This window comes from Anopheles cruzii, chromosome 3 (genome assembly GCF_943734635.1).
Source record: "Anopheles cruzii chromosome 3, idAnoCruzAS_RS32_06, whole genome shotgun sequence".
In the NCBI taxonomy this organism is placed as follows: domain Eukaryota; kingdom Metazoa; phylum Arthropoda; class Insecta; order Diptera; family Culicidae; genus Anopheles; species Anopheles cruzii.
Window position 1 is genome coordinate 32,311,482 of NC_069145.1, and position 20,168 is coordinate 32,331,649.

General features: G+C 47.5%; 4 protein-coding genes across 8 annotated transcripts; 3 read left to right on the forward strand and 1 right to left on the reverse strand.

Moving 5' to 3' along the window:
• The first annotated feature begins 2,268 nt into the window (after positions 1-2,268).
• Positions 2,269-7,825, forward strand: LOC128275437 (uncharacterized). 4 transcript variants are annotated; one of them, XM_053013931.1, is made up of 9 exons: positions 2,269-2,533; positions 3,058-3,209; positions 3,287-3,523; positions 3,631-3,892; positions 3,986-4,424; positions 4,676-4,905; positions 5,899-6,149; positions 6,990-7,140; positions 7,458-7,825. In XM_053013931.1, the coding sequence occupies exons 1-9, from the start codon at positions 2,432-2,434 to the stop codon at positions 7,473-7,475; spliced, it is 1,842 nt and encodes a 613-aa protein (XP_052869891.1). In that variant the 5' UTR covers positions 2,269-2,431; the 3' UTR covers positions 7,476-7,825. The 4 variants fall into 4 exon arrangements, with proteins under 4 accessions (XP_052869891.1, XP_052869890.1, XP_052869892.1 ...); XM_053013930.1 differs by having other exon boundaries at positions 6,990-7,825; XM_053013932.1 differs by lacking the exons at positions 5,899-6,149; positions 6,990-7,140; positions 7,458-7,825 and adding an exon at positions 5,229-5,606 and having other exon boundaries at positions 2,272-2,533.
• A 1,393-nt stretch (positions 7,826-9,218) lies between these two features.
• On the forward strand, positions 9,219-15,168 carry LOC128274437 (membrane-associated guanylate kinase, WW and PDZ domain-containing protein 1-like). Of its 2 annotated transcripts, XM_053012642.1 has the most exons (6): positions 9,219-9,716; positions 9,785-9,840; positions 11,627-11,745; positions 12,876-13,027; positions 14,247-14,386; positions 14,464-15,168. In XM_053012642.1, the coding sequence occupies exons 1-6, from the start codon at positions 9,376-9,378 to the stop codon at positions 14,859-14,861; spliced, it is 1,206 nt and encodes a 401-aa protein (XP_052868602.1). In that variant the 5' UTR covers positions 9,219-9,375; the 3' UTR covers positions 14,862-15,168. The 2 variants fall into 2 exon arrangements, with proteins under 2 accessions (XP_052868602.1, XP_052868603.1); XM_053012643.1 differs by lacking the exons at positions 11,627-11,745; positions 12,876-13,027; positions 14,247-14,386; positions 14,464-15,168 and adding exons at positions 10,086-10,162; positions 10,223-10,278; positions 10,439-10,953 and having other exon boundaries at positions 9,224-9,716.
• A 1,138-nt stretch (positions 15,169-16,306) lies between these two features.
• LOC128271308 (probable small nuclear ribonucleoprotein Sm D2) lies at positions 16,307-16,825 on the forward strand. Its single transcript, XM_053008770.1, has 2 exons — positions 16,307-16,369; positions 16,428-16,825. Coding segments are annotated over exons 1-2 (360 nt in total). The 5' UTR covers positions 16,307-16,367; the 3' UTR covers positions 16,786-16,825.
• A 1-nt stretch (position 16,826) lies between these two features.
• LOC128271307 (proteasome subunit alpha type-6-like) lies at positions 16,827-17,866 on the reverse strand. The gene is made up of 2 exons (XM_053008769.1): positions 17,675-17,866; positions 16,827-17,593 (listed from the first exon to the last, which is right to left on the reverse strand). Exons 1-2 carry the CDS (start codon positions 17,748-17,750, stop codon positions 16,929-16,931), a joined length of 741 nt encoding a protein of 246 aa, XP_052864729.1. The 5' UTR covers positions 17,751-17,866; the 3' UTR covers positions 16,827-16,928.
• Between the last annotated feature and the right edge of the window lie 2,302 nt (positions 17,867-20,168).

Genomic DNA, 20,168 nt, shown 5'->3' on the forward strand with positions numbered 1-20,168 from the left:
GTTGGTGCTGGGTTTGCGGTGTAGCCGCGAATTGTTGGCGCTTTAGAAACACACTCCGTTCTACTGTTGACCCGTCCTCGGTTCGAGATTAGCGACGTCGGTATTTATTCCGTAAGTATTTTATTTGACTGTTTTCGGCAGCCTGCAGCTTCCGGTAGGCGGTGGTCAGTAGTAGCGGGCACCTGATCCGACCTGAGCCTCATTTGGCTAGCACTTTCCGGTGGAGTATTTACACTTTCTGTGTTTGGCAATCGTGTGGCCGCCAAAAAAGCGAGCTAAATTTCTCCAGGGACACTACTCGTTGGCGTGATTGGCGCCAACGGACACATACACATACACACGCACGGAAAGAAAGGAAGAACAGAGGATCGTGAAGAAAAAAAAACGTTAGCAAAAATAAAGATGCGATTGGACCCCGCGAATGGTCTCCTTTCGTTCGTTCCGATGCGGTTCCCGCGTAACGCGTTTTCACGTCTCACTCATTCGCCTCTTGGCGAGTAACCTTTTCGAGAAGTCGTTGTTTGGCGTTTGTCGTGGAACTGGCGCTGCTGGACTCCGATTCACTCTCTCGTGACGCACAAAGTTTCTCTCCCGCTCTCCGTTTCGTATTCGTGGTCAGGTTCGAACATTCAAAGTCAGGTTTGTATCCGGGATTCCGGGAGGTCGGGTATTTTTCGGGTTGAATCGGGTAAGATAGCATAAACCTAAATTAACAATAATTAAGATAGATTGGAGAAAATAGTAGTTAGTTTAGTATATGAAAGAGACGAATACAGAGGCTATACAGCTTAAAGTCTCTATAATACAAAAGAAAAAAACCAACGGAAGACGACAAATAGTACTTTTTGCCTTCACTCACACTTGCTCACTCACTTCCGCCCGTTCACGCGAGTCGAACCGCAAAAGCTGCAACAGTGTTGGTGACTGAGGCCGAGTTCACTCACCGTGACCGAGACTTTTGGCGGAATTTTTCAGCTCACTTCACTTTTTTGTTACGAAGCCGGCGTGGCACTTGGCTGAAGAAGAGTTGAGTTTGTTTTGAAATGTCTTTTTTCTATGCCGTCACCGTGTTCCATTATCAACGAACTCTTATCGCGCTCGCCGATGTGCCGGGGGGAAACAAAGAAGTGAACCATCCAAAATGGCCGATTCATTTGGTTGTCACTCACTGTCGGTCACTTTTTGGCGCCTTTGTTCGTGTTCGAGCTGGAAACCGGCGAAACGAAAATATTGCACCGCGGCCAGACCGATTCATCGACCGATAAGGCGAGACACTGGGCCGTCCAGAGGGCACATTTACTACCGGCGGATGCAGGACTAGGAAGCGGTCAGACGTCGAATACTGCACGTTTCAAATTGCGAGGGAAACTAAAATGAACCGATAAAATTCATGGGCGTTAGTGTGTGCGTGAGAGCAGTCGTCTAACGCACCACCACTTGACCGTTTTGTTTGAAAACATTTTTCCTCCATCTCACTTTGCCGTGAGTGTCGTGCCGGGCGTTAGAACGGGAGGCTAGATGGCCACTGCGTTCTACACGTGAACCGGGTAGGGCTGAAATGAACTCTTTCTTAATTGTTTTCTCGCTACAGTACCTGACGGATTTTGGTGCGAATGGGCGGAGAGGGTTTTTATCGACTAAAAGATATTTACCCCATTCACGCTGCATTACGCGTTATTAGCAGGAAAACGTCTGTATTGCTAAACCATTTACAATATGTTAGGTAAATAATGAAAAATCAATCTAAACCACACTAACCATGCTGGACGTTGGATTTAACTTCTACCAAGCTTTCTGGCCCATAGCACAACCCCAAATGGAAACAACGAAACGAAAATGTTCTCCAACATAAACGCCAACGAACATGGAGAATGGCTTAACATTTCTTTGGTTTGATTTCCTTGGAATCAGTTGCATTACTTGGGAACAATATTGCTTCTTTTATAATTGCGCATATTTGTTTCATTTTCGTGGATCAAAGAAGCGAAACAACAAACTAACTCTGCCACTACCGTCTATTTGATGGTTCCCAAATTAACCAGCGCAACGAGTCTCGTGGAACCTGTTAAGAATAGTTCCGTCCCGATCAGTCTAAGCTTGTAAACAGTTGCAACGGCTGGATGAAAATAAAAAGCATCGGATCGGGATCGGTGCCATGCGATCATATGATCGCAAAAAAAGGGTGAGAATGATTCACGAGTACCACGTGCAGGACCGATTCGTGATCGCCGAAATCGTGCAGCAGCTTCGGCAGCTTGCAGCAGCTTTGCAACTCAATTCCCTAGTAGCGATCGGTTGAAGTGGTTCACCATTCGAAAGCGCTCTCTTATCTTCGTTAGTCTGTGAGCCAGTGGTGAAAAGAGTGTTTTTTTTTCAATTAGTGTGAATAACTTTAGTTTGAATTTGGCAGACGTGACCTTTACTGATCACAATGGTGCTGGATCTAAATTTCTCCCGTTACGATAACACCACTCCGTTCGGTTTCAAGCTGGTCGGTGGAGCCGATTTCGACGTTCCACTGACGGTCGTTAAAGTGAGTTTTCAAATTCCATAAAATCACACGTTCGAGTGTTTGGTCAACTCTTCTCCAAGGACTGTCGAGAAATCGAGAAAAGTTGTATCCTTCGAGTCCCTTCCACATTGCGTAACAGCGGGTGTCGTTGTGTTACGCAATCGAATCAGACTTTCATATCCGACCCTTAAGCGTGTTTAGTATGACCATGTTTGACACACAGGACCTGATTGTGACACGGTTTAGTAACATATTGGCCACCAACAGCAAAGTGGTTAATGAGCCGTTGAAGCTCGTGCGGTGGTCGAGACCCGTTGCACCGATATCGTTAACCTAAAAACACGAAAACCAACTTGTGATCAACTAGATCGCTAATCGATTAAAGCGATCAAGAGAAGGAGAGGGAGTGTGTGTGTGAGACAGAGAGTGTCGATAAAAATAGCCACCGAACAAACTCGAAATGTCAATCATTGAAAATGCTTTCTATTTGTTTTGGCTGCTTTCTTTTCTTCGGTTTCCACTTGCACTACCCGTGGCTGTGGCAGATCCTACCCGGAAGCATTGCCGAAGCCGTTGGCATGCGTATCGGGGACGTTGTGATGCGTATCAATGACATACCGACGGGCAACATGTCCTACTACGACGCGCACCAGCTGTTGGCCTGCGCCGGCAACCAATTCGTGCTCGGCATCTTAAGGTTAGTACCCAGCAAGGTCCTGGCAACGTGAGCATGGCAAGTGTCCCTTTCAATCAACTCGGTATCGGTTTCGCTAGGGCACGTGAGGTATCGTCGTCTCAGCGATTGATCAAGGAGAAGACCCCGACGGGTGAGGTGGAGTACATCAATACCTCGCCGAAACCGTTCTGGACGCCGAACGCACCGTTGTTGGGCCAATCGCAGGAGGAGCGCGAGATCGACGAGCAGATCCCCGACGTACCGATAACCGACGAGCAGATTGCCGAAATTCTGTCGGGTGAAGCCGAAGTGCTGAAGCAGCACAACATTATCGGGTAGGTGGCAGGCCAGGTGGGCGGCATTTACTGTTCAACATCAGCCGGTTAGGCAGTTGCTGATCACTCTCCCTCTCTCTCTCTTTACCGTAATTTCCATCCGTCAGAGTGAACTTCAACAAAATGATCCCAACGTCGGGAGTTTTCAAGCAGAGCGAAGTCTTCAAAACGCTCAACAGCGAGCTGGTTCAGACCGACGAGGAGGACAAGAAGTGGACCACCTTCCTGCAGAAGCCACAGCGCCCGGCACCGAAGACGCCGGACGAGAAGCATCTCGAACGGAACCCGCCGACCGAGCGCTACCAGGTACGAATCGTAAAGCAACCGAAACCGAAAATTGCTCCAGACTACAAGCCACCCCAATCGCCGGTAAGTTCGATAGTGCAAGGTGCGATATTGCAAGGCTACACGGTGCGCAAAGAGAATTCCGGTTGAGAGTTTGCCTATGCAAATCCGATGCAGGAACCCGAACCGGAACCGGAACCGATACCGATGTACGACGAGTATCTGTACGAACGCCAGGAGGTCGAAGTCGAGACGATCAAGACGTTCGTCGAAGAAACGATCGTTCTGGGTGAACCGAAAACAGGTAACCTCGATAACCCCGGTTCCAGCCCTTCCCTCTACTACGTCTGCTCCGATGGTGTCCACTGTGGTGAAGAAGACGAGAATGCTAACGCCACTTCCAATCCAGGTGACGGAGAGCCCACCTCCGCAAGCCCCAGCGAAGAAGAACCGTCGGAAGAGTTCCGCGAGCAGCTACAGAATGTGCAAAAACAACTGGAGGCGCTGTCTGCGCTCCCGAACACGATTCAGGCTACGATAGCCGCGCTGACCGAACAGCTGGCCATGCTGGCCACTCCGAAAAGGAAGTCCAAGTCCATTTCACCTCGCCCGGAAGGTATACTATGTTGTGTTTGACTCTCTAGGATCATCCCCCACCTTGGTGCTCGGCTGTTCGGTGCCACGTACCGTATCACCTACCATTGAAAACGTGAAAACGACATGCACATTGACCCGGCGGACCGAAGAGCACAAGGCCAAGGACGCGTGTCCTTTGTGCGAAGGCCCCGAAACCCATAAACAGCACACAGTACACCAACACCCCGACACCGAGTGCATAATGCAGTGAAAGTGTTTACATTCTTACAGAAGCAGAGCCAACAGCGGCCGATGATGGCGAGCAGTCGGCGGAGGCCATAGTGCCCGAAGTGTCCGAAACGTTCGAGGTGACCGAGTTCACCAGGGCGGACAGCAGCAACGCTGAGCAGTCCTCATCGGTCGACGAAGGCGAGCACATCCAGTATACGGCGGAAGAGCTTGAGCAGCTACAGAAAAGGATGAAGGAACACGATATCGAGTGGACCAATAACAACGATAAGGTTAGTTAGTGCCCGTGCCTTTTGCCGAATGCGCTGCTGCTGCCTGGCCGGAACTGCACAAATAGGGACGGCTCTATCGCTAATCGTTGACCCAGTGGTGCCCCCAATTCTGCTCCCGCTGTGTACCTGCCAATACTGTCCAATGTGTTTGATCGAAGTGTTTCGAACCCCTTTTTTCTCGATTTCATCTCTTCTTACCAACCGTGCCTATGCATATCCTTGATGGAATGGGAACTGGCGAATAATACTATTGCTAACCTGCCGTACACGCACACCACACACCGGACACCTTGCTACCGCACATCACGGGAACCACACGAAAGAAGCCAAAATACCAGACGATCGATTGGGCGATCGTGTCCCAGCGCTATCGATTGTACGTTGCCGAAGAGGAGGAAGTTGAATACATTACACTGCCATTGCGCATCTCGCTCACGATTGACGGTGGGGAGGAAACGGTAGAGCAACTTCCGCAGCCACCACAAGCAGATGAAACCGCACTGCTGTCGGGACCGGCTTAAAACAGGCCGACTTGGCAGCACTTTACACCCGAACACGAAATACGAAACAGTACCAGCGCTATATGCTGCATTCCAGAGCCAAACTCTCCACGAAGACATGCAACTGTGTGCTAACACTAGTGCTCATCGAACGTAGCCCAATAGAAGTGCAATAAACGTGCCTTACGCTATCGAACCTTCTGATGCCTGGTTGTAGTCTCTAAGCTTTCGGCAGGCTCGAAGGAGCTTCCATGTTTTCTGTCATTTTATGGATCCACCGCTTCAAGGACTCAATCATCGCGTAAAGGATGAGGAGTTTATTAGACGAGTGTGATGTAACTCTTTTTAACCGACCTAATTGTCTTCTTTTCCAATATAAACTTTCGTTGATCCGACTGCATCTGCCGTACCGTGGGAACTTTTTGATCGATTGATTGGTTGATCTGGCATATCTGGCGGTCCCTTACTCGGTTGGCGGTCTTGATCTCCACAGGATTCTGATAGCTCCAGCCAGAACCATCCGAGCGGAGACATTAGAACCGCTGTTCAAGACGAGCTAAAGCTGCAAGTGGTGAAAAAGAAGAAGAAGGCCACGAGTGCCTTCGGCCCATTGACACCGCAGGAGCGGCCCATCTACTTGCCCGGAGGGCGCAAATGGCGCACGGCCAAGGATGCGTTTAACGAGCAGTTCATTGCCGAAGTGATCAGCTCTCAGGCGGAATTGATCCAAGGCACAACGTTGGGGTAATTGTCGTTTTTTATGCACCATTTTCTAGCTTGTCCTCAGCGTCAACATCATCGCCAGATCTGTCGCCCGATCGTTTCACACCGCGCATTCTCATCGGTGACGTTCATTCGTCGATCATTGTTTTCTTCTTCTTTTGTAGTATCTCCTACGAAAGTCCTCATCTGGGTTACGACGACAGGTAACCGGTTACTGTTTCATGTCACTTGATTCATGTCGCTAGGTGTTGCACTGTGCCTTGACAACTGTTCGCTAAACTGTTATTATCCCATACAATTGTTACTAATTTTGATTCGATTCGTTACACGCTTTTTGAATGTCACTGCAGTTCAGATAGAGCCGAGAAAGTTCAGAGCCATTCGCAATGCACTAATAATCAAATCATCTATGCATCTATCATCTTGTCTAACAGCACCTTCTATGTTTTAGGTAAAGTTCTGGAACTACTACTGGTCGGATGGCAAGGACAAATCACCGCACGTCTATAGGTACGTAGCACATCATCATCCATGTTACGACTCCGGTAGATCACGGCAGGGAACTGCACCATCATCTCATCTTCATTTTGTGCATATTCTCTCTCTATCTCTGCATGTTTCGTTCAAAGAACATCGAACAAAGCGAAGAAATACTCCAACTGTGAACTGTTGGTGGAAAAGTTTGAAAGTGAGCTTTTCAAGTAACGCACCACATGTTCGCGGGCGTAAGTAAAACAGATTTCAAAGTGTTCCGACATCAATGTTTGTACTTCTGTGGCATTTTATTTCTGTTACTGCTGGGTTGGACTGCACTCTGCCATACCTTGCTACAGTTTCCGTTTTTCTCTTCCAACCTCACAGGGTGAATTTTCTTAAGTACCAGAAACCGGAAAAAGACCTAAGCTTTATTCGGAACAGCGACGTCTACAAGCTGGTACACGATATGGATCCCCCGAAAAGCGGTATCGAGCTGCGCCCGGAGATGGTGGTGGCCGAAGAAGATGTGCGAAAGGTAATGAAGGACGAAACCATTTTCCAGCCTCGCAAGGCGAAGGTTTTCCTCTACCAAAATTAGTATACCCTGAGCTTTTGGACTTTTTTTGCGATTCCTGCGTTGCCGATTGGTTCAATTTCGCCTTTCTCCTCGTTTTTTCACCGGCCTTCGTTTCTTCCCTGCGACGTCGTGCAACAACTGGGACCCCTCGTCGATAAATTTTCCTTCGCCGTTCCGGTCGTTGTTGTCGCCCCATCATCATCTAACCGGGTATTGGCACCTCATCAACGATACTAATTCCACAAATGGCTGCAATTCCGGGCCGGTCACTGTAGTGTGCATCACCGTGCTGAAGAGGTTCCCAGGCCCTAGACCTTCCCGTTCCCGATTTCCTTCTCCCAAAGAGCAATTTCGTATTGGTTAAGTTTCCGACGCTTCTATGAAGGACATTACTACTTTTCTTTACTATTACTTCTTAAACTCATTTGTGAGAAAGGACAAATGCTGAGGGCACACCTATAATCATTTAACAGTTTGCGAGTTATACGCTTCTGCTCATCCGGCTATCAAGATCATAAGTTTTCTCTGTTTTCATCGTCTTTTGTTACTGTATCGATCATCGCTTAGTTATCCTTCGTTAGCGAGTAACTATAATAGACTGGTACTGTTGTGTAAATAAGTGAAATAAAAATAAAACTACGGACGGTTGTTGGTGTCGACTTAATATTAACCGAATCTGTTAAGAAGGGATCTATTGGGTCGTTCGGCTTTTGTCTGAAGCTGGTGGTGTGATCTTTGCGTTGGTCATCGGAAGAGGAACCAATTGGCGCTGGCAGGTGGCCAGATTAAAACAAAGAAATAGACGTATCAAGAGCATTCTTTTTGATAACCTTTGTGGAACATTGTACAACTGTTGTTGATCGAATGCACAATGCAAAGTGCACTGCACTCCTTGATCCCTGATCTATGTTTACCGTAAGCTCTTGTTTCAATACGGTTCCTGAAATGTATTTTAAACCGGAAAGGCCTTGCATTATTTACCATATGTTTATCAGATTTTTACAGAGTTTGACGTTGAAATGAGAAGTTTAATAAAATTTAATAATTTAATAATTCGACAGAATGCACACTAGTCTAATGTTTGCTGGTATCTTTGGAAGTGGAATCATGGTTACATTATGGCAAAACACAATACCCCTGGCCTGGTGTTCTCAGATTAGTTTTGATTAGATAAATTACTGAACTTTATTGAGCCAAAATATGGTCATTCTGTTAATGCAATTTTGAATTTTTAATCGAACTCGAATGGCCGACATTACTTTTGTTTCAGAACTACAACAATTCTTATGACAATCTTGAATGAAACCTAAACCTAAAGAAAGAAAAGATAGAAAGGAAGAAACATAAAGAGATTGACAGAAAGAGTCCTGCAAGCAGCGTATGCAGTGAAAAATTAGATGCAATCCTAATTAATGCCATAAATCTTCAGTTAACCTTTCGATCTAGTCTCTTGAAGCTCAAAGCTGTCTTGCCGACTACACCACTCTACTTCAAATGACGCGTTAACCTTACTCCAAATGTTCGATTGAAGGATCGCTTACGAAATACTGGCGCCACGATTGCACTTTGTATTAACACGAAGTCAGCATCGCAGATTGCAGACCTTGTCAAAGGACTCTGCCGGTCATTGGCATGAGAAGGAAGCGTGCTAGCGGTAGCTGAGGCACCCGTAAAGTGATAGAATGGAACCGGTACCGGAAAGACTACGACCAGTAGTCAAACGTACGCTTGTAGATGACATCGGAAGCCCGCTAATAATAGCTAAACCGATGGCAGCGAAATCGCCAACCGATCGTGGGCGCGATTGATGAATCGGAAATGAATTAAAAATACTTTGATGACATGTCAGCGGCACTAGCCACGACTCTTATCGCAATGATATTCGTTCCTCGGACCGAACCGTTCAGATCGGATCCGCTTTCGGTTAGATAATGACAATGGCTTGGCAAACGACTCATCGGAAATGGATTTCGTAAGGAATCGTCGGATACCCGAACCGACGGTCGAGGATCGTGTTCGATGACATTGAGAGGCAGGCAATTTAATGCAGAACTACGAATTTGTTTGAAGCACAGCCACTCGAACAGCGGTACCCGAGTGCAGCATTCTCGTTTGCGTTTTCTAGTGTTTTCGTGTGTGGTGTGCACTATTGCCACTGGCCGTCCGGTCTAACTACAGCCAAACAGCAACAACATGGATGTTCCAGTAGATGCTATGGAAATGGCGCTGCCACCGATAGAGTCGTTCAAGAACTGCGAATATCATGTGCGTGTTTCGGGCACGACGGAGCTCGATCGCCGTGTTATGTCATTTGTGGATAACCTGTGGGGATTCGAGGTAACCGGCGGCGTGGATCAGTTCGAGCCGTTGACAGTGATTTCGGTGAAACGCGAAGGTTTAGCCCGACGGGCCGGGATTCGAGTGAACGATATCATCACCAAGATCAATGAAACGTACGCCGACAAGATGACCCTAGCGCAGGCACAGGAGCTGATTGCTGAGTCTGGGCGAACGGTGAAAATATTCGTCAGCGGGTAAGTTTGTTAGGAACTCAGTGTTTTTTAGAATAATACTGATCCTTTGAGCTGGCTTCCATTCGCAGGGATGTAGAGGAGGACAGCGAAGACGAGATGACGGTCGACTTTTGGTTCAAACCTTGTAAGTACTGGCATCTTTCGGCCACTCCGGTCACCGGCACCATAACGATCGCACCTGCATAGCATCAAGCATCTAGCACACGATCAGGGCGACGGGACCGAGGCCAAAACCGGACCGGAACAAATTTGCACCTTCTCCTGCCAATACTCTGTCCATCCACGAACAATCATCCCGTCAATGTCCTATCCCATCCCGTTTCCCCATGCGCGGCTGAGGAATAGTCACTACGCCCCCCGTTGATCAAGATGGTTTCTTTTTCTCAGTGGGTGATGCCGATCGGGCCATGCTAGATTGGGAAGCTCGGTTGCGTGCCAACCGAAACGTAAGTTTTCGCGAGGGAAACCCGAAGGCGCCATCGAATAACAATCGCTTTTCCTTGCAGCCGGGCAAATGGAATGGTTTGTGGCCGTGGAACGATCGCAGAAAGGTGGTCTACAAGTAAGTGCAAAGCGTCGATCCTGGCTTCTCTGTAACGCAAGCCATCTTCCTGGTGTTGCAGTGACAAGCGGGTTGCGTTCATTTAGGCGTTTTAATTGGAAAGATCATCGGATCGTCATCTGTAGCAAGTGTGTTTTTGTTTTTTTGTTTATGCTTCTAGGGAGTCCAACTGCTACATGGTTCCGAGCGTAACGGAAGAAAAGCGCGAACGAGAGCTCAAACTGAGGGCAACCGAGGACCAGTACGAGAAGCATTTGCAGCGTGAACGCGAGGAAGCGGAAAAGAAGGCCGAAGAGCAGCGCAAAATCGATGAGGCACGCCGTGAGGAAGAGGAACGCCGGGCTGAAGAGGATCGTTTCCTTACGGCGTTTGAGGAGGAACAGAAGAAACGCCAGGAGCAAGAGGCTGTGGCAAGGCTGCAGAGCGAAGCAATCGAACCAGAGCAGGTGCCGGCGCAGGATGCCGATGCAGACCGGTACATCGATGAACTGATGGAACAGGAAAAGGACCTCGGCGAAGTCAGTACAGATATGATTGAACCGGACGACAGTGGCACAGGTGAGGTGTGAGTAGTAATGTCGTGCCGCAATGTTGTGAGGTGATAAAATAAGTCTTAAGAGTCGTTTACTGGCATATTTTATAAATGCGCTCCAATCGCAATAAAACTTCAAACTTTTTCCACTAAAAAACGTTTCTTCCGTTCTGGCGGCCAGAAAGAAAACATACGATGCAGGACTCCCCGAGTGCATTGGTCTCACGATATTTGTAGTGCATTCCAACGGCAAACCCAGCACCGACTCCGCACCCGATTCGGCCGTATCGTTCGGTACGAATCGCCGAGGACGGTACGAGTCAATACTAGTGCTTCGGCAGTGTGCTGCATCTGACGAGTCAGACTCACTAAAATTATCTCATAGGCAGACAGACTCTGCTGTCTTACCGGAGTGGAGCTCTCATGAGTCCGTGCTGTAGGTGCAGTTTCGGTAGCATCGCGGTGAGTGATTGATCATTTTATGGATCCAAACACAGTGCCAAAGCAGCCACGCCAAAAGCCCTGATTTCGGTGCATCCCTCTGGAACACTCGCAGTGTAGTGTGCCTTTGTGTGAAATTCCAGAACTGTAAAACACAGGCTGATTGTGAGGTGATCAATTGCTCGAAAGTAGGCCACGAATACGTAATCATTTGTGTGAGTAGTACGGACAGACCGAGGCGACTACGGACTACGACTACTTGGGCTGATACGTTTTGCCGCCATTGAACGCTATCCACAGAAACACAGCATCATCGCCAGTCATAATCGATCGCTAGTATGCCGGAGTTTGTGATTGAGAAACGCAATATTCCAGTGCTGACCGTTTCGTCGAGGGACGGTACCGTCGGCACGGGGCCCGAGAATGGCGACAACCCGCTGGGATTCCGCATCACCGGAGGCGCTGACTTCGAAATGCCGATCACGGTGTTCCAGGTGAGGATGGACGATCATAAGACGAAAATCCAGGTTAGCGATGCTGTAGTCGGGAGTAGCAGGTCGCGGCGGCCGTACCGTTCAAAAGTATGTAGTGAAGACTTCACTCGTCCACCAAAGACGAGATGCGTTGAGATGTGGCGGTGGTGTGGCGCCCCGGATCTAAAATAGATCTAGAGATGCGTCGAATCTATGTTAACAGCACCTCGTTCGCTGAACTCGAACACGGCTTACCGACCAGTGCGCTCGGCTCGTCGCGATTGTTGCGGTCCGTTCACTGTGCGACCTGTGCCACTGCGGCCGCAAACATAACCTAGCTTTCGGGCAGACGAATTGGCTTATGGTCGGCGTGACGCGCCGCTACGACCTGCGCACTGACGACGGATCCGCCGTCGATCGGGTCATGCGCATCTGACCAACCGTAACTTTGTTGTGCAGCAGATAGTGTGCTCGTTGTTCTATACACCCTGTTGGTTCGCCGGAATTATCGACGTCACAGGGTGAAGACGTTTCGAAATTTGGCTGAATCTCTCGAAATATGATCCACGGCGCTCGACAATGCCGCTCTCCGTGTTTTACTATATGTAGCACTGGGATCTCTCGCAATTCTAGAGAGTCATACAGAACTAAGACAAGCATTCGTTGTGAAGTATATGAGAAAATCGAGACTATACGACGAAAATCTCTACACGCGTAGAACAAAAACTTTTGGTACCTTGGTTCACGAAACCGAAAAACGAGAGAAATCGAGAAGTTAGTGGCCGTCGGTGATGTAGACATGGCCATTGGGTCAGTGTTGCGTTGAGTATCCTGTTGGAAACAACGGTTTCGGGAGCTACCGTGCCCAACAATTATTTCATATTTTAAACCCGAAAGACTAAACCGACTAGCTACTAGAAGATCGCTTACCAGTCGCGAGTGATTGAAACAATCAGAGCCTCAGGATGGCACTGGACGAACCGAAGCTGGCCGTCGAAGGCGACCAACAGCCGGTCCAAAATGGCGAAACTAAGCGTGACGATGCTCCCGACTACTACAAACGACCAAAGTTCAAGCGAAACATCATCCCGTTCGAAACGGACGATCTGTCGGTGCGAGTAATCCGAGAACGTTTTCTCATCCCGGATCAGGTGTCTGAGGGCAGCCCGGCACAGAAAGCCGGCCTCCAGCTCGGTGACCAGGTCCTGAAGATCAACGGGGCCGATGCGTCGGCCATGCGCCTCGCCACGGCCCAATCCGTCATCAAGCAGGCCGGCGAACAGCTGCAGATGATCGTCGCAAAGTAAGCATTTCGCGATATGTGTTCCCTTTATTATTCTTGAAATCCTAATCCACAGCACAGTACCAACACTACCGTACTATCCGGGGTGAAAATTTACCCCAGCGGAGCCCATCTGGTCGTCAATCTGGCGTTTCAAGATGGCCCGTGCCGCCAGTGACGGCTAGAGTAATCAGTCTAGGCTGATAAAAATAACCGGAAATTTTCGTGAAAATCTCGAGATCAGTCCGATCGCCGAATGTGTTTGTGTGCGCACGGCAAATCTCGTGTAAAGCCCCACGGGCGTTGCCAACTACCTACCTCGGTGGTGGCAATCAGGGTCGATTTCAAAATTTTGCCCTAAATGCCCTACTTATCACCGGCAATATCGTTGTTATAATTGGGTCACCAAACTCGTGTCTTGGATTATAATTGCAAGGATATCCGGCACATGATTAGTTGTTCATTCTACCTCAATCAAATGATAGTGGGTTTGGACCGGAAGCTTAGCGTAAAAACCATGTTTGTGGCTTTGTGCACTCCTTAATGGCGCTTTTTAGCTCTCAACAGGTTGGACGCTTTCTGTCCGTCACATGTCATCTGTTGGCATAATGGACCGTTATACGTCCTTTTACCGAATCGAACGTAGCTTCTTAGAAACCCATTGCAGGTCGATTCGTTCGGTGAACTTGTCTTGAACGGATATCTTTCCAACCGAAATAACTCTTTGTTTTTTACTTTCGTTTACAAATATCATCGCTCGGGGAACGAACTAGAAGATTTACATTAAGAATCGGCACAGACTCGGTGTCTTATCGGTGTTCGTCGGTCAAGCTTGTATTTCTGACCCGTGTTGACGTTGTGCTGATGGGCCTGCTTCTTGTAGTTCTATTTTGATCACGTTTTTTTCTCTGCCAAACCACGACGATCGCCGCCATTGAGCGTGCCGTTTTTTTTTTATTTTATCCAACGGGTTGCATACGGGATTGGTAACTGCGACGCAAAATGTGTCCACACGCTGGTGTAATGCATGCATTGTTATGCTAATATGTTTACGTAATGCTGTCTGTGTGTGCAATTTCGATGAAAAGCATGTCTAACATAAATACAGCCCAGTCCGTTGCTTTAAGATTAAAAAAAAAACATCTGAACTTTGTTTTGGAAAACAAAACAAGTAATAGACAAAACAATTAAGGTTGATATGAAATATGGTAGCTGCATATAACTGTGTACGTACTTTCAGAGACAACGAAGAAAATCGCAAAGCCGAAGAACAGGGAAAGCCGAAGGAAACGACGGAGGTTAAGTTCATAGGTAACGAGGAGCAGCCAGAAGCCGATGTCACTAACAAACCTGCCCCAAAACCCAAAACCGACGATCGTGGTATGTGCTAATGTGGTTCCCTCAGTCCCGGGCGCCCGATTGTCTCTAACTAATGTGAATTGCTTCAACGCATCCAGAGAACTGGACCCAACCGCCGGAGCGTAAAGTGTGGCATCCAATCGTTTGGCAGCAACCACCGCCGCCGATCCCGCCGGACCTGTACGGAAAGGATGCTCCTCACCAGCAGCTGATCGCCAACATTCGCCGGCTGCTCACAGAAACGCGCTCCAAACCGCAGGAACAGCTAAGACACATCGAACGCATGATGCTCTCGCTGCCGACGGGCTCGCGGCGAGAGGAGGATGAAGAGGAAGAACCTAAGCCGGTTCCAAAGCCAAAGAAGAAGAAGAAGGCAAAGACGGCCCGCAAAGGGGCCACTGCACCTCGACCGCGCCTGGATAGCGAAGGGTCGGAGGATGGCTCCGTATCGGAAGCGTCGTCTGCAATTCCGGCGGAAGTGACTGCTGACGCCTGAGTGCAGCGCACTCGGAGCCCAGAAGCTCAGGAAGCGGCCAACCCAATGTTGTAGGCTAAACATTGTGACTTTTGTTTAAATCATGTGACCCGCTTTACATAGCGGCCACTGATGATTTTAGACGTAAATAACCGACCAAATCAGTTTTTATTTTGACAGGATCGCATGCGCAATGCGACAGCTGACGTAGTTAGTGTATTGAATGAAACGAAAATGAATTGTTAAATCCTGTTGTTTCTTTGCTCAATGTACTTAACCTCGAAATGTTCCATCGTTGAATAAAATCGTTTCTTTTTTATATTTGGAAGATTTGGGGTGTATGGAGGGGTGGTTTGAGTATTTACCTGTTGTTTTCTCATTGCCAGTCCCGCTTAACAGTCGGCGAACGAGCTTCGATTCGGTATCCTCGTGCGATCATCGGTCGGTGTCGTGTGAGTCGTGCGAGTCGAGCATCAGTGTCCAGGCCGTGGAAAAACAGCTTCGCCAAATGCAGCAGCAGTTGAACGAAATTAGTGTGATTCCGATGCAAATTCATGCCACACTCAGTTTCCTAACCAAAACTCTTTCAAAGTTTGCTCCGCCCGAGTTACAAATGGAACTCCCGGAGGCTCTACGATCCTCGACGACACTATCGAACGATGAAGTTCGGGAAACCAATGACCCAATCAACCTACAGCGACCCGACGAAGCGGATGATTCGACTCAGAATGACCCCGACGAAGAGTTTGCGATCACGCTGGAAAGCTTGTTTGACGAATCCGAGGTCTTGGAATCATTGCCGGTTGAGGACGACAACCGATCCGAACAGGAGGAGGATGAGCCAGAAATTAGTGACGAGGAGCGATTGCGAATTGAGAAATTGGAGCGTGTCATCAAACTACAAAAATCCTGGCCTTGGAGTCAGACGGAGAAACCCATTCATAAGTAAAGCGCACTGTATTGGACGAGAGACAAAACTAGTCTAATGAGACATAATTTTTTTTCTAGACGATCCAACTGCCACTTGGTACCCAGCATCGCTCTGGAACGGTCAAAAATCAAACAATTCCCGGACAGGGAAGTGTTACCGTTCTACAAGCACGGCGTTCTGCAACCTGCTGGACATTGATACAGCACCAATTCGAAAAAGAATTGATACACTTGTTTCTATATTTAAAAAATCAGTTTTACTTTGATGAAATAAATTTTGAATTAAATTAACTCTAATGAATTATTTTTTAAATAACTCTCTGTACCCTCAAGTTAATATGAAAAAGATACTAATTTATGTAATGTAATTGCACAAAATGAAGCTTAATCATAATGCCTTTTGTCTAACGGCCATATTGAATAACACCACCACTATAATCACCACCAAGGCTGGTGAGTTTGAAATATCAGCACTTGTAAGGTTCTATTTCGCAGCCGTCATTCGGAAGGACAAATGTCATTTTTCGCTTAGCGTCCAGCATCGTTTTGTGAAGCATCGTTTTGCTTTTATTCGCATATTTTTCCTCTCTTTACAAAATGTAAATACTGTCCGCATATTATGCTTTCTTTAGTATTAACATTTCATTCCTTTAACAGGGCTATGGCGAAACCTAAGTCTGAACTGACGCCGGAGGAGCTGGCCAGACAAGAAGAAGAAGAGTTCAATACCGGCCCGCTATCCGTACTAACCCAATCGGTTAAAAACAATACCCAGGTGCTGATCAACTGCCGTAACAATAAGAAACTGTTAGGACGCGTGAAGGCTTTCGATCGACACTGCAACATGGTGTTGGAAAACGTGAAGGAAATGTGGACCGAGATACCACGCACCGGCAAAGGAAAGAAGAAAGTGAAGCCCGTCAACAAGGACCGCTTTATCTCGAAGATGTTCCTGCGCGGTGATTCGGTTATCCTTGTTCTGCGTAACCCTCAGGCCACTGCCACCGGCAAGTGAAAGCAGAGTTCGGCGTCCTAATAAACTAGCGTAAGGAACTTCGTACAATTCTTGTTTATTTTTCGAATGTGTAATAATGCTTGTGAAGTGAAAGAAACCCTGCAACCGACCAAAGAAAGCCCACGGAAAAGGCAGTGCGTGGCTTAGTCCTTCTCGGCGATCGCCGTCAGGTGTACTTCGATTTCCTCCTCGGTTAGGGTGCGGAATTCCGGCTTGTCCTTCGTCACCAGGCCAATTTCTATTTCCGTGGGCTTAAAATCGACGGCCAGTACCGTCGACAGGCAGGTGATTGCGAGTTGAATCGATTCTTCCTCGCCGTAGTCGGCCTTCCGTTTGAGTTTCTTCTCCAGATAGCTGTTGGCCTCAGTCTGCTTCACACCAACGGAGATCGCTCGGTATCCGCAGTAGTATCCGGCCGGATCGGTCTTGTAGACGACGGGTCCGTTCTCCGGATCGTAAGCAATCATCACAATGCTGCAACCGAGCGGACGCATTTCGGCATTTTGGGTGTACACCTGCGATATGTCCGCCATTCGACGGCACAGTACATCGACCGGAATCTCGTATCCGTACTTGTACAGCCAGTTGGCCGCTTCATACCGGGCACGCTGGACCTGGGACTTGCTGTCTGCTATGCGTCCGGTCATAACACAACCAATCTCACGAGTAATACGGTAGAGATGGGTAACCGTGGTGGGATCGATCAGCTTGTCCGGGATCTTCTTTTGCGTGGCCACCACAGCAACATCTTTACCCTTCAGTGCGATCGAAGTCAGGCCCTCCTGATTGATTGCTTTGAAAGCATATTCTATTGTGTGTGATTGGACGAAATTGGAAAATTAGATTAACAATCTCAATCCTGTTTGGGGTGCAGTATTCCCTTACGCACCGACTTGGTAAAGACGTCCCTCCGGCGAGAAGATCGTAATGTGACGATCGAATCCGGCACTACTTCCGCGCGACATTTCGATTAGCGTGCAGTTGCTGCAAAAGAACAATCGGAAAACTCCCCTGTTTTTAGTCGACGGAGTGGTTACACAAATGCAATTGGCCACCGACGGTACACACGGATATGTGGGGTTAGAAGGCGATGATTTTGTTGTTTTCAGCGGCTCGAGCTGTCACCGAAAGGTGAAAGTCATTTTGACAACGGCTGCGACTTTGACTATCCGAAACGATTGGCTATAGTGTCGAGTTCATTTCTTCCAACTTTCATTTCATCTTGTCAAGTTCATTCAAATTCAAAACGGTCGATGTGGCAGATCGACTGATTTAAAACGTTACACTTTCGATTGCTATCGAGCATCGAGCACAAACTTATGTTGTAATGCACAATGTAGACAACATTTATACTATAAATTATTTGTGACCCATAAACATTTAACTATAGTTATTTTGCACTGGAATTGTTTTAGAAAAAAAAATTCTATTCGAAAAATGAGACAACAATTTTTATTATTTCTGTCATTTTAGCCTCAAATTAGTTTTGAAATAACAACTAGGTTTTTTTGCATGGCACCTGAGAATGAGGATTTTAACAAGATGTTTCTTATTATTTCTTTTATTTTTTTTTATCTGAAAACAGAAGGTTTTTGTTACAAATTTTAACATTGCCTCGTCTGTATTTACAGCGACTTTAATGAGATTATACAAGGTAATACGTTAAACTATATAAACAATTGCTGTGCAGATATTTCTTCAATTGCCTAAATGGAATAATAACATTCGTAGAAATATAGACTAGGTGGAAAGGTAGTTATTACTCCAGGCTTTCGATTGGAAAAGATTCCTACAGTAACCACTGAACTCCATGCTTACTCCGGAGGCATATACTTCTGCCTAATTGGATTACTTCAAACTGCCTATATCGGCATTGCGGTATTAAAGGGTTTTCGGTACAAAACTGAGCCTAGACCATTATCGAGGAGCCCACGTTCCTGCTTGATTGGGTAGAGTTCATTGAAGGTGCATCCTAGCGCTGTCTATATCTCACCATTAAAAATGCATGGTAAGCGTCATGGCGAATGGCATTGCCACAGCATCTCCTTTGGTCCCGTTGCACGTGCCACAGCCGATCTGAACAAACCTCTGGGCCCCGAAAAAACCGGCCACCTCGAGTGTTATGAATTTCGACTAAAACCATCCATATTTAACATTCACACCCGGATATTACTTTTAAGGTCTGCGTCGCCGCCCAGGTTATTAGACGAACCAAATATCATCTATTTTATGGCGGTACGCAGACACACGGCACATAACATAATAGAGTTTCATGTAAGAGTTGCTAAATTATTTATCTCCCTGGTCTGTGCGAGAAGTGGCAGTGGCAGAACTTCGTGAGGCTTTGGGGTGAATAGGCCCTCAGGGAAAATATGATTCATTTTCAATTACCATTAGATGGAAGCTCAGCGACCTGGGGTGAATTTTTGCGATTGGATTCTGCATACGTTATCCGGAGTAGACTCATTTTGCACTGAACACAGGACCTTGCGTGTATCCTACACTTTGCGAATAACCGTGCCACTAGCATAATTACAACAAGAGACCAACAAACCAATCGCTCTCTGCGATACCGAAGGGCTGATATCCAGAAATCCGGAAAAATGATACTAACATTCGTGATATGGCACGAGCGTGGACATTCACCCGGAAATGGAAGAGGAAAATCCTGGAAAAGTGTTATTTGTCTCCTGGCTGACTATGACGTACAGCAGCTGGGATTGCTATGAACATGGCCGACAAGAGACACTTGGGATGGAATGAGTGATGCGACTGGTTCGTTCTGTCAAGGGACGTTTTTTCCAACTTTTCTCCCACGCAAATAAACCCGGAAGGCCACGGTGTGCTAAAAATATACACGCCACACAAAGTTTGCACCACTCAGTTGTAACGAGGCGGAAGCGGCCAACCGGTGAGAGCCGGCTCAGGTCGGAGCAACGAGAGGCAGGAAAAATAGCATAAAAAGTTTTTAGTACCACCATAGTTGGACCGTTTCGAAGGAGTCGACCGCTGCCAGTAATCGGCCACACACTCGTGCCGATCCAGTAGCAGCGTAGTTGAGTATTGAAAATGGGAGAAACTCCGCAGCGGAAGGCCCTGCCCTCCAATCAGAAAACAATATTCTTGTTAAGAAGATTGCAGCTGATGCAGTTGCAACCCAAGCGTCTGGAGGAGCCTTCGCTGTAGACGTCCTTCAATGGACCTCGTAGGCACGGCACATCATGTGGCATTTGAATGAACGGGAGAGCGTTGGTTTGCGAAAGTGACGACGAACAAAAAACTTATGCCTCACCGGATCCCGCGAAGCAAACGAGTGCAAAACAGCACAAAATGGGTGGAATGTGAACAACAGAAAGATGCATCGCCGTACAGACGGCCGTTCC